At 35.4% G+C, this 13,835-nt stretch overlaps 1 protein-coding gene across 4 annotated transcripts; it reads right to left on the bottom strand.

The window, feature by feature from the left end:
- Positions 1-2,666: 2,666 nt before the first annotated feature.
- Positions 2,667-11,267, bottom strand: LOC132190171 (U-box domain-containing protein kinase family protein). Of its 4 annotated transcripts, none has more exons than XM_059605078.2 (10): positions 11,221-11,267; positions 9,972-10,208; positions 9,218-9,339; positions 9,015-9,136; positions 8,660-8,853; positions 7,495-7,802; positions 6,581-6,682; positions 4,986-5,414; positions 3,603-4,334; positions 2,667-3,205 (listed from the first exon to the last, which is right to left on the bottom strand). In XM_059605078.2, exons 2-10 carry the CDS (start codon positions 10,174-10,176, stop codon positions 3,026-3,028), a joined length of 2,394 nt encoding a protein of 797 aa, XP_059461061.2. In that variant the 5' UTR covers positions 10,177-10,208; positions 11,221-11,267; the 3' UTR covers positions 2,667-3,025. The 4 variants fall into 4 exon arrangements, with proteins under 4 accessions (XP_059461061.2, XP_059461059.2, XP_059461057.2 ...); XM_059605076.2 differs by lacking the exon at positions 11,221-11,267 and adding an exon at positions 11,009-11,194; XM_059605074.2 differs by lacking the exon at positions 11,221-11,267 and adding an exon at positions 11,046-11,194.
- Positions 11,268-13,835: the final 2,568 nt, after the last annotated feature.

The following is a 13,835-nucleotide window of genomic DNA, read 5'->3' as shown; positions in this document are numbered from 1 at the left end:
TAACTTCCAATTTGAGCTTTATACGAGCTGCTCACGAGCTTAGCTTCGTCGAGTGTAGCTAGCTTCGTTTAATATTCGAACCAGGATTCGTGTTCATGAAACGCTTCATTTAATATTCGAGCCAAGCTTATGCGAGCCGAGCCCGACTGAGCGAGCGAGCGACTTGCTCTCTTAACTGCCCTAATCATGGCTAATGTTGTGGCTGGGTCCCACCCAGTTGATTTTGCTGGGGCTTTGCTCATCCAATACTTGCTTGATGTCCCATCCTCTTATTATTATTATTATTATTTTAATTTTTTATTTTTTTTATTTTATGTAATGCGTCAATTGTGCCTTCTATTACACAATCGGAATATTTCATATAAGAAAATAAGAAAAACAAAAAATCAAATTTAGTCTTTTTATTTATTTATTTTTATTTTAGTTTCATGAGATTTTAATTTAGTACTTAAGTTTTTAATGTCAATAATTAAGTCCTCGATTTTTACTTTGATTTTAAATAAATCCATCCGTCATCTTTCTCAAAAAAAAAAAAAAAAAAAAAATTCCATCCGTCATCCAATCATATAATTAATTAGTGGTATGTCATGTGTCAAACCAATTGACTAATTAATGTTATGTAACTTTTTTTAACACGTCGAGTGGTACGATTACATTAAATTTTAATTATATTCTAAACAAAAAATTTTAAAAAAGTCGAAAACTTTTAACTTATGGTATATTTACAATTTTAAGGAACTGAGCTTGACACATAATATGACAAACAAGAGCCACATGGCAGTAATTGATTGTTTAACGTGGCATATCATTAATCAATTTGAGGATAGGTAGACTAAGAAACCTATTTTAATCCAAAAAAAATAATAGCTTCAGAATTCAGAAGGAATTTGAGGGGCTTTGCTCAGAGAGGGGGAAGGAGAGCAACAAGACATGGCAAGCCGAAAGAATTTGAGAATGCTTTCTTCAGTAACCTCTCTGTGGCCATCATGCATGTTGCTGACAAGTATGCCTGGATGAAATATGTCTGTAATCCTATGTCCAAGCAAAGCATTTCTCATGAAGTTGGGCAAATAAAAATCCTCATCAGGAGTTGGGTCCTGATTGATTGGTTCCTTTCCTGAAAGAAGTTCCAGCAAGATTATCCCAAAGCTTTATATGTCACTCTCTTCGCTTGCATCCTTCATTTTGATCAGCTCAGGGGCTCTGTAGCATCTATAAATTAAGCAAGAAAAACCATCGCACCAACAACTATAAATTCTGTCATCATTCACAAGTACCATCTACGACAGTTTTGAAAACCGAAGTGGTCTTTTGACAAAGAGACTTATAATCCATTGTTTTCTACATAATGTTCCACTCTCTCTCTCTCTCTCTTGCTGGCAAAGGAGATGGTGGGTGGGAATTGGAGTTGGTCAAGCTGTGGAAGTGGAGTTGGTCAAGCTGTGGAAGTGGAGATATAAATATGTAGTTGAGGTGGGGAGAGGATTATCCTAATCTCATAATGGCCACAACAACTTAATTAATCACTTTGGTCACTGGGCCATTGCACCAATGAAGCATAAACGCATCATTTGTGTGGCAACATGAGTAGAGGACCACTACTCATCCAACTGCTTTCACTACTTTTGCTCCATTTTCACCCTTCATGTGTCTTCACTAATTTTTTCTCCTTTTTAATTATTACTGCTAAACGCATAGATGCTATTACTGCCAGATGCTCAAGGCATATATACCATTGTTGTCAAACATGCAACACGTACCATTATTGTTGGACGCACATCTACTATTACTAATGAACGAACAACTACTATTACAATTGAACGCGCAACACATATCTATTATTATTGTTGGGCATGTAATGCATATATCTCATTACTGATGAGCGTGCTTCTACTATTATTGATGAACATGTAATTAGTATTATTGTTGAACGTGATATGATTATTACTGCTGAAATTATCAATATTGTTATTGTTGAACCAGTATGTATTACTACAAATGGAACAACCATTATTATTGTCATTGAATCTGTACTTATAATTACTAACAGAACTATGTTACTGTTGCTATTGAAGTCATGATTATCACCACTGCTGCAACTAAATATAATGATTATAGATTGCATTCATGCAATTTTTCATATCTTGTGGGATTTCAGGTTTGAGATTTTTGTAGGCTTATAACACTCTGGTAGCCCTTAACTTCCCCGTTTGATGTGAGTTTCAGGCTTAACTCCCTCTTTAATGAACTTGAATCCAAAGCGGTTGTCCACCCAATTTCTGACACCTAGACAACTATTTAAAAAGTGTCCCAACAAGGATAGAAGAGTTAATTGTCACTTTTGCATAACATCAAGAATTTTGTCCCCCAGAGGTAGCTCAATCGACTAAGACCACACTTAATGAAGTGGAGGTCACTAGTTCGAATTCCCCTCCCCCCTCTTGTGCGGACATGTCAAAAAAAAAAAAAAAAAAAAAAAAAATCAAGAATTTTATCCACTTTTTATATCCTCGAGAGCTATTTACAAATTGGTACAACTCCATGAACCAATTTTACATTTACCCCTTAAAACAAGGTTTTCTTACCCACTTCCATTGCAACGATAAGATTGGCTTTATTGATTGTCTTTCCTGAAAAGAGAAAGAACAACACCACCACCAACAACAAAAAGGAATCTCGGTTGGTCTTATTTCCGACCCACACCGCTACTGCATTGCTATAGCCATTACAAAAGTTGTCTTTCAATACATAACATTACGAAAGAAATGGACCCTAATAAGAATATCCTACCTGAAACACTAAGAGCTCTGTTTTTATTTTGTTATTTTTTTTTACATCTAATTACATATACATGTTGAGGAATCCTCAAAGAAACAATTCTGTCAGGCTATACTGAACGAAGCAAAGTAGATGTCATCGGTCAGTGGACTACACTCCACTCTCCTCTCCATAATCGTAGAGAAAAGTCTGCAATTCAATAACAATTTTCAGCATTATTCTGAAAAATCAATAAAGAATGTTGTTATTAGTGTCTGGACTTCCACTCCATAATCGCAGAAAGAAGCGTGTAATTTGGTATTAGATTCTTGTCAAGCAATGGCATATTTGTCATTGGCGATGTATTGTTCGCTTCAAGCCAGAACTCTATTGCTTTACGGTTGTAAGTGTAACCATCCGCTGCGACACAAGGGTCATCCATCACATCCTGTAACAAAAATAAATAACATACCATTGCTAAATTATTGCCAAGGGACTTTTCATGAAACTAAGCAAGAAAAAAAAAAAAAAAAACTATTTATCCAATTTGAAATTTGGAGGAACTGAAAAAATGAAGCAATTTTGAGAGTTACTGGACATCCAAGTAAGAGGTTGTATAGCCACAGCATGAATGCATCTTTTGAGATATATATGTATTTACCTAAACATTCATTTCTTAAACTACCCCCAACTTTCTTCTATCTATGAGGTTACTTCCAGATTTGGCACCAAAAAGGCGGCAGTAATCTGCCTAAATGGCTACTTTATAGTTCACCAAAACAATAGCATTTTTGTTTCAAAACAGGAACCATGAATATTGCCAATAAAAGATTACACAGGCATACCTTAATAATTGGGCAGATGAAGTGGTTAGGAGGTGAGGGTCGAAGTCTGGAAGCTGAATCTTGAGCCCTATCGGCAACCTTTTTCAATCTCTCCAGTGCAGGAAGTACTTTTTCTTCTAAATCAGGCCTGTCTCTACGCCAAAGCTCAGCACAGTTGAGTCCCAGTTCAGCCAATTCCTTTGTTTCCTCAATTGGCCAATTCCCAGCCTCTGGATCCAAAATCTCTAATAAATGACCATCACTTAACGCAGTTTCTACGATATGGGGCAGTGCTATTGCTGGTTTTGCCGTCAGCAACTGCAAAATTATCATCCCGAAAGCGTAAACATCAGACTTTGGAGAGATTGACCCAGTCCTTTGATACTCAGGATCTATGTACGAGAGTGTCCCAACAGGTCCCGTGTCACAAGAATCTGAATGAAGAATCATAGAAAGACCAACATCACCAATCTTGCTTACAAGGTTACGATCAAGCAAAATGTTCGCCGGCTTCAGATCACGATGGATAATTGGTTTTGGCTTTGAGTTGTGAAGAAAGGCTAGAGCTGAGGCTACTTCCCAAGCTATTCGGTACCTCTCAAACCAAGGAATAGGGGGTGTACCATTTTTCCTGATCAACCTGTCCTCCAGGCTACCATTCTCCATGTACTCAAAGACTAGGCAACCGTGATCTAAACATGCTCCAAGAAGGAGAAGCAAATGGGGATGATGAATTTCGCTCAAGATTTTAAGCTGGAAACCAATAGAAAAATAGACAAAGTAGTCAGTGAATATATCTGTTGAGTTAACCCTGCATCCCCACCCTTTTTTTTTTTTTTTTTAGTTTTTTCTAACAGACTAATGACACATCACAAGGTATAAAGAATTGAACGCATTATTTTACAGGAAGAAAGCAAAGCAGTTGCTAAGTTGCCTTTTATTCTTTTTCCATCTTGGGTGAATTAGTGGTGGTTCATCCTGTAAACTGGAAACAAACTGAATTGCAGGAACGGGGAAGGCTTAATTAGAGGTTAAAGTGTCAGGCTTAGTATAAACACATTTCTGTACAAGGAGTAATCTTTAAGACGCTATTTTCATCAGTTGAGTGACACCTTAAGAATACCATCTTAACTTTAATATGAAAGACAATGCAACTTAGCTATAGCAACATGGAGTAGACAGACATGAAGAGCACTTCATAATGGTAAGAGCACATAGAAGAATTAATATCACAAACATTTTAATATGTGCTTTATATACATAGAACATGCATACATACATAGACATATATACCTGCATGAATATATGTACATATATCATCAATTGAATATTGCTATTTTGAATATATATATATATATATGTGTGTGTGTGTGTGTGTGTGTGTGTGTGTCTATATATATATACCTCTTGCTGCAATTGCTTAGTTTTGTGACTGTCTTTGGAGTGAGGAACTTTCACTGCTGCAGTTGTATGATGCAAACTGCACTTATAAACTGATCCATAGGCCCCCATCCCTATTTTAAGATCCTCAGAAAAAGATGATGTGGCAGACAAAATCTCTTCCCATGTGAACTTTCGGTATTGCAGCACTGGACCTTCAAGAGCATTCTCAAGCTTTTCTCTCTCTTTAGCATCACGATCAGCCTTCATCTCTGCTTCTCGTCGATGAGAAACTTCTCTTTCAGCACATTCTCTCACTTGTGCTGCTTCTCTTTTCGCAGCTTCAGACCTCTGTTTCTCTTGCCTTGCTAATTCTTTGGCTCTCTCCTCTTTGTAATTTATCTCCTTGAGCTTCGTCGCTTCCTCCAAGCGGCGTTTACTGAGATTGTTCAGCTGATCAAAGCAATAACAGAAGCATGTTACTCATTTGGGATGGCCATGGGAGAGTTGCAGAAATTAGTTAATCAAGAGAGAAGATAAAAAATAATACCCAGTGGACAGACTAGTCCAATCCTTAGCAATGTAACAGAACATACGGTATTTGTGTTCGCCAATTAAACATCGGGAGAAGCAAGCATAGTTTTTTGATGAGTTTTTTTTTTTTTTTTTTGATAAGTAGGCATAGTAAGATTGATGAAGTAGAAGTTAATGTGAACAACCAACTGGAAAGCATTAATCATGTCTGTAATCCCCCAATCAATAGGAGAACTAAATACCATTTGATCCCTTCATTAGCGAAAAGATTGCAAAAGAATTACTACTATAGGATTACCATGAATTTGTCAGTTCTATATGACTCATTACGACCTTTTTCTACTGTATTCCGGCATCAATCAGCAGTGATTTTTCCTTCTGTTTTTTTTTTTTTTGAACAAAAAACTTCAGAAATAGGCCTGGTGGATGGTGTATTTGTGTACATGATAGATAGGCAGAGCTGATAGATTCACATAAGATATCTTTCTATAGATAATAATAGATTCACATAAGATATCTTTCTATAGATAATAATGGTATTGAGTCATATTGACTCCACTCCACCAAGATCTACAAACAATTCCCAAAGTAACAGCTGTAATTTGCATTATATGTAAACAATTTGATTTCAGATTTTGCGTTATATTTACTTTCAGATGAACTGAGTGAAGACAGCAACTCAGCTCAACTTATCTAATTCTTAATCCTTACTAACTGGGGTCAGCTACATGAACCCTGTTTTCACTATTCAGACTTAGGCATGAATATAGACAGTGTGGGGAGGTCGTGGCTAGAAAATTATCAGGCAGAGCTGAACATCATGAAACCTTTATCTATTTTCTCTGTTTCTGCAGATACACTGGTTGACATAATTTGAATCTGAGATGAAAGGTCAAGGGAAGAAGAAGAAGGAGAATATGATAAAGGGACAAAATTTTGTAAATAATATCCTTTTGCTAAAATTCATCTATCTGGTCAAAATCTACGATCTTGGAAAATCATTATGTAACATTTAGCCAGTTGAATGTTGAGAGAAATAGAAGTTAAAAGGATCTTTTGGTCAACAAAAGAAAACCAACATTTACCTTTAGGGAAGCATCAATTGTCTCGCTTCGAGCTAGCGCATACATTCCTTGGACATGTTTGAGTTCAAATCTTAGCTTTTCTAGCTCAAGATTAAAATTTTCCTGCCCACATAAATGAAAACCAATGTGAAACATCAGAACATACAAGTGTTGTATTGACTTGCAAATGTTTACTGAGATCAAAGTATATATTAATGGATGTTGGGGAGAGAGACACCAATGGAGTCAAAGAAGAATAAATTAATATACATACTAGGACACCACTTCTAGCCCAAAAGCCTAAGCTAATGGGCTTGGGTCCACTTAGGTATATTAACCACACTTTTTCCTTATATTTTCTCAATGTGGGATACAAACCTCACAAGTGCATGTACAACAATGGAAATTATACTCAGTCTTGCGGAAACATTTTTTGCTCAATGATTTAGAAAAGTGTTTTTCTTGAATATTACATATTTGACAAGAGAGGATGTTTTGCACTGCTAAATCACCATAAACCATTTGGGTTTCAATAACATGGACTGTCTCCATCTGTTTTCTTCTGCTGGTGGATTTACTTGCTCCCATGTAAAGAAAGGTCAAAAACAATTCTTTAGCAATTCACAAATTCATGACTCCCCGTATGAACTAATTTTTAAAACAAGACTTATATCTTGAAGAAAAAGGTCTGCACTATCTTATAATCATTAATGAAACTTATATGTCCTAACATTTTCAATGACATCAAAGCTATTTCACATACAAATTGAAACCCAAACAGAAATATGTTTTCTATTCAAAACAAATGAAAGATTCAATGTTAATCTCTAGCATGTCAGCACTTCTGGACAACTGGAAATGCAAACCATATCCTTGATGTATGATGCAGTGACAAGTACCAAAATAGAAAACCAAAAGAAATAAGAAAGGACTACCTGGCTCTCAGATGAAGGATAATGGGTGAGCGCAACTGAGGAGGAAGCTTGATCAGAAATCCAGGACTCATTTTCTGTTGGCAAGCTTTTGCAACTAGATGCCCGACTCAATGCATGTCCAGCATCTACAGAATTCATATCATCCTCCACTTCTATGGCATCCACAGAATGGTATCTAGAATGGCTGGTTTCAATTGAACTTGTTCTTGTCTGAAGAAGGGTCTGGTTGATAGTTGCAAGAGCATGATACCGCTGCACTGGTAGGGAAGGAGAGTGGAAATGAGAGTACGAAGCAACCGAACCAAGGTCTGTGCATGCCAGAAAACAGAAGATACATGTTACAACTTTCATCTGCAAACACTGCATAATTCATAAATTCATCATCCTAAGAATTAGGAGCCAAGAATCCAATTTACTACACTAAAATCCATAGAATATTAGCAGACGTTTCAAGTTTAGCTTCACTATGCAGAGACAGCAGACATCCTAAATCCCATTCTAACTGCCAGCATAATATTCTTAGTATTGAAACAAACTTGGGTGAATTTGTGAATTTAAACAGCCTTTTGCATCAAAGTAATAAAAAGAGTAAAACAAATGGCAAACTTGAACCGAGGCAGAGATGTAAGGAGAAAATCATGTGTTTACATTGCTAGAAGCATAGAGTATGTGTTTATTAATTCTTTGTAGTTTTAATACAACATAAGTGTATTTTTATGAAGTCGCTCAGGCATTTATTGCAGCCTTAAACTGCAGAACCACACAGCAGTCTGACATGCCAGCAGCACTGCAGATGTGCAGCACTCGGTGAATCCTTGGTCATTTTGCTAAGAGAAATGATACTTTAAACTGTTTGTTCATTAAATATTTCATGTAATAACATACAGCATATATATATATATATATATATATATATATATAGGCGTACTGGTAGCTATTCCTATAATAGGACTGCCTTATATATCATGTTTATGTGCAATGTTGTGCAAAAACAATAGGAAGAGTCACTAAGGCATTTATGCATTGTGCAAGACTGAGAGCTGAAGGAAGCACTAGAATCCTAAAAACAAAAAAGAAGTCCTACGCTCCACTGGTTACTTCAATACATATTATACCTTACATTCATCTAGCAACTGTAGCTCATAGCTAATTGAAGTGCATATACCTGTCCGTGAACTGGAAGTGTTGCTTGACGAACTTTTGGAAGAATAACTTGCCACACTACAGTTATCTTTAATGCTTCCATTTGTTTCTATATTGGCCGGGCGCATAGAAGACAACTTTCCTTTCGAAACAGCATAGACCACACAAAAACTTGGAGTGCATGTTGAGATTCGAGATGATAGTCCCTCACGTTTCCTACAAAAATTAACAATAACTTGTTAATTAAAGCATTCATGATGCAGATAGAAAAATAAGCCAATAAAGGTACAATGAAGAATATTAGTAGACATTTCCAATCTATTCTTAAAAGTAAAAAGATGATAGTGCAAAGGATGTAAACCATGCGAAGAGAATACCTTTTGAACAAGCCACGAGATGAAGCTCCAATGACAAGCTTGTTGATTCCATGCTTAGCAACCTCCTCTGCTATTGCAATTGCCACATCACCTGATTCAATTACTACAACATCCACTTCCACCTATATCCAGAACTGAGCAAGTTGAGATCCTATTCCCTGGATCTATTCTAGATCAAATTTTAAAATGCAAGATATGCTGACCTTTTTCTGAGCAAACAATTTCTTGTAAGGAAGAAGCTTTTCATTTGTCTGCCACTCCACTTCCTTTATATAAGCAGCTGCTACATCTTCCCGTACTTGTGATAGTGGAATTGAATTTCCCACTGGAATTACAATGTCAGATAGTCAGAAAAAATTATTTGCAAAACCTATATATATTATTAAACAATGACAAAAGTAGTCTTTCTAAAGTGCCCACTGGAAAGCTGAACACTGGGTCAGTTTACAACTTGAGAAAGTAGAGTAAGAGAAGAAAATCATCAAATCACTCCAGAAGTTAGCTTCCTGTCTTAAACATTTAAGCAATTTCCTTTTCTTTTTCCTCAACTCTCCCAAGATCCAAATGGAGAGTGAGTACCTATCCCTTATACAAAATCCAACAGTAAAATTTACTTTGGATGTATTCAATCGCAACTAAGAATTTCTGAACTCTACTGAGACTAATAACCTTCAAAGTGGCAGAAATGTGGAATCCTGGTTGCAATAATAATTTCAATGCAAGGGCAATGGTTCTCAAAAAGACAAACTTTATGGAAAATGGATTTGATAGATAGAACATTGCTTCAAGGACTACTTCAATTGATGACTGGTCAGAACTGCCCTTACAGGTTTTCAAAAGAAACATATCTGACCTTTCTTATACCTCTGAAGTTTCTACATATAATAACTTAAAAGGTTGACAAATGCTACATATTCGCATCGTCTGAGCATAGAAATGTCAACGCACAATGCTTACTTGGTGTAGGAACTCCACTAATCCTTGGACGGACATGCATCAGCTTGAAGATAACCTTTCCCTCAGGAACAAACTTCTCCAGTGCCCACCTTACAACATATTTGCTTTTTCTCTTCCCATCGATAGCTACTGCAACAACTGAAGGTAAGAAAGGCAACGGTTTTTCCACGAGATTGTCATCTGCTTCAATTTCACCTCTCTCCATTACTGCAGCCCTTCTTGCCAACAGAAATTCCTCTGTAACATTACCAAGAAACCATGAGAACATGGTTACTCGTAGCCATGGAGCAAAACGAAAACAATATAATAGGAATGGAGGTTCCGTTTATTATGAAATATATATGCAACAGCATTAAATTGATTTTTTTTTTTTTTTCAAAATTACGCACTAAACGAGTGTCAAAGTAAAATTTTACAAAAGAAACATACAAAACCAACATGCCAAGGTCGAGCAGAAGCAGCATATAAATATAAGAATCAAGGCAAATAAAGAATTCCCCTTTTCTTTGAACTGAATATCATCAAAATATACGCCTTTCCTTAGCAAATAAGGAAAACAGACAACATTAAAACCCAGAGGCAGGACACCTCTAATTGTTCCAAAACAAAATTTGAAAATGGTATTTCTGCCCAAATCTACAGAGAAACCAGTTATCCCCTAACCTGGTAGTCTCTATCCTGATTTCAAACTCTTAAAAATGGACTAATATTATGTAAGGAGAAAAATTTCAAAGAAACGCGGAGAGAGAGGGAGAGGGAGGGGACATTTCCCCCAGAGCTTAAACACACGATAAAAATTCATGAAGTGGAGCTCAGAAAATCAAAGAACAAACTCGACACCATTCTTGAATTTCGAACTCAGATGTAAACTTCCATGAAAACATTACTCAAAACTTCAGAAAACAACAGAAAATCTTGAAAGCCCAGCAACGATTCTCGCCCACATACAGACGGAAAGTCTATAAAACGTAAGTTCAAAGAAAAACAAGAAAATTCAAAATCCCAGAATGCATACATACAGAAATGCCAAAATAAACCTCAAAACAGAACAGAAACAAAACCATAGACACCAACCAGCTCTTCAGAACTTCAAATACGAACTCTCTTAACCCCCAGAGGAAGATGTAAGGAAGATGTAGCACCATCACACCCTCTCTCTCTCTCTCTGAGCAACAAACATTTCATTCAGCAACCATTTGAAAAATCCAAAAACCAATTCCATTTTGGCACAAGCAGATAATAAACGTACTTGTTTGGAAATTACAGGAGGACCCAGATGACGTTAACGAGTACCCCACACGCTGAGTTTGCTGCCAGATATATAAAGTAAGTAAGAAACCGTGCCGCCAGGCAAAATTCAACTCTGGAAACTGTGAGAGCAACCCCAACAACTTTTAATAAATTTATCTGTTTATTTTATTTAGAAATGAACAATTAATTTGCTTCTGTATCAAAAGGGTGGGCGAATATTTAACTCTTGGCTGATCTTGTCTACCTGATATTTATTTCCCATTTGAGAAAAATTACTGTCAATAAATTACTAATAATTCAACTAGTTTATTTATAATAGGAAAATAAAAACGGTAAATCACCGTTTTGATACTGCTTGTAAAGTGGGGTTGTTTGTTCACGTCACGTGTTTCGGCATCCATGCGTAATGCGATCTACGATCTTCCAAATCCAATAGTTTTTTGACCCAGCCAAAACAAATCATAAAAAGTTCACAAATCTTGGATTATCTTCGGCTTTTTTTTTTTTTTTTTTAAGGATTTTCTTTTTGCTTGCACTTTTCACATCCTTGGGAACTGGAATCAGCCACCATGGCAATAGTTTGTCTCCTTCGTGGTCGGTAGTGAGTGCTATTAGGAAACTTCGGTTAAATTTCAGCAACTTTTGATTTATTATTGTCTTTCATGTTATTGAATAATATTATATAGTATATACCACTAATACGACATGTCACTGAAAATCAGTTATTAATTATTTTGTTTTATAAGTATTAATTCAATGACTGATTTTTATTGTCGATCAATTTGTTACATACTCATATCATCATATTGTATGACAGTCGTATAACAGTCTACTTCTAATGACTATTACATCAATTTCGGCATGTCAATAACACCCGATAAAAATCAGGGCGAACCTTCACTAAGCGCGTAGGTTTTCAGTGAAGGAACGCCCCCCAATTGTAATATTGTTGATAGTATAAAAAAATAAATAACCAATTGTATCGATTTTGTAAAATAAACTTTCTAAAGAAAAGAAGAAGAAGAAGAAAAGCATTTTCTCTCTCTTGGAAACTCTAAATCTCATGAGAAAAATTAAAGTAATTCCAGAAGTTTATTTTGTATCATTCTTATATCCCTCTAAAATTAAGATGATTTTTAAAATTATCACTTAATTAAAATTTAACAGTGATCAATCACAAAATTAATGGTGATTTTAAGAATCACATTATCATTAGAGAGACACAATAGTAACATAAGAGAGATTTATAACATTAATTGAAAAGTCAACATAAGGAGTAGTGGCGAAACCAGACAATTCATATTGGGAATGCCGCTAAAATTTTTTTTGCATCTTAAAAATTTTCTCTACCCTAAAAATTTGGTAATTCATACGGATATTAAAGGTTATTCAACCGTTCAAATTAATAGTGAAATTAAATTATTGTTTAGTCAACATTTATACTGATATAAGCAATAAAATAAACATTAAAAAAAAGTTTCATTCCCAATAGAAAAGTGTTCTAGTTTGCTATAGACATGAGCAACAACAACAAAAATCCAAACAAGAAATTCAACAATTAAAATAACCATTCAAAATATTATCTAACTATCACAAACACATAATAATACAAATTACTTACAAAATAAACTTGAGCACAATTAATAGTGTCTAAGAAAAATAAGTACCTTTCAGTAAATTAGATGTATCTTGAGGGATTTCTTGAAAACAAATCAAATACAATAAGGTCTAGCCGAATGATGTAAACCAATAAAAACAAATAATGAATTAGAAAAAGAAATGATGTAACACAAAAAAAAAAAAAAAAAAAAAAAAAAGTTATCTTCTAAATTGTCTTCTAAACTTCCTCCCCACACTAATTAATTTTGTTACTTATATTTTAGTTTAAATTGTCTTCTATTGATTTTAGTACTTCACCTCCTCATGCCTACTCCTCTTTCTTTTTTTTCTTTTTTTTTTTTTTTCCTTCCTTAAAACTCAACTTCACACCTTCTAGAGTTTAATGCTTACAAGTTACATCTATTCTCTTCATTTATTTTTTTTCTTCCTTCAAATTCCACTCACTCACCCTTCTAGAATCTAAATTCTAAGGCCTATCTTGGTGTATTTTTTCGCCTTAGTTCTCCTCACCTTCTAGAATCTAATGCCTTTCTATTCTCTCTAATTTTTTTTTTCTTTTTTTTTTTTCTTTTTCTACCTTAAAACTCACCTTCTTCTGACTACAACTATTTCTTGACTCTTTTACCCCTTTTTGTTTTTTTTTTCTTCCTTCAATTTCAATCTTCAACTCACGCGCAAGCCTACGCCTTGCAGGCATTTTTTTTTTTTTTTTTTCCTTAAAAAATTTCCATCTTATCTTTTAAATTTTTAGCCACTCATCTCTAGAAGATTTCCACCACCACTCATTTATAGAAGATTTCCACAAGACCCTCCCTCCTCACTGGGTCACTCTTCACCTTCTCATCTTCTCTTCTCTTCTCCTCTCCGTGCTCTCATCTCTTCTCTTCTTATCTCAAGACTCAAGCCTTCAAATAAATGAACAACCAAACACCCACTAGGACTACTACTAGTGGAAAAGATGAGAAGGTGAGGAGAAGATGGGGTGTCGTGGTA

Source organism: Corylus avellana, chromosome 9 (assembly GCF_965113065.1).
Source record: "Corylus avellana chromosome 9, dhCorAvel1.hap1.2, whole genome shotgun sequence".
Taxonomy (NCBI): domain Eukaryota; kingdom Viridiplantae; phylum Streptophyta; class Magnoliopsida; order Fagales; family Betulaceae; genus Corylus; species Corylus avellana.
Note: the sequence above shows the minus strand (reverse complement) of the source record. Positions and strands in the feature narration are given on the sequence as shown.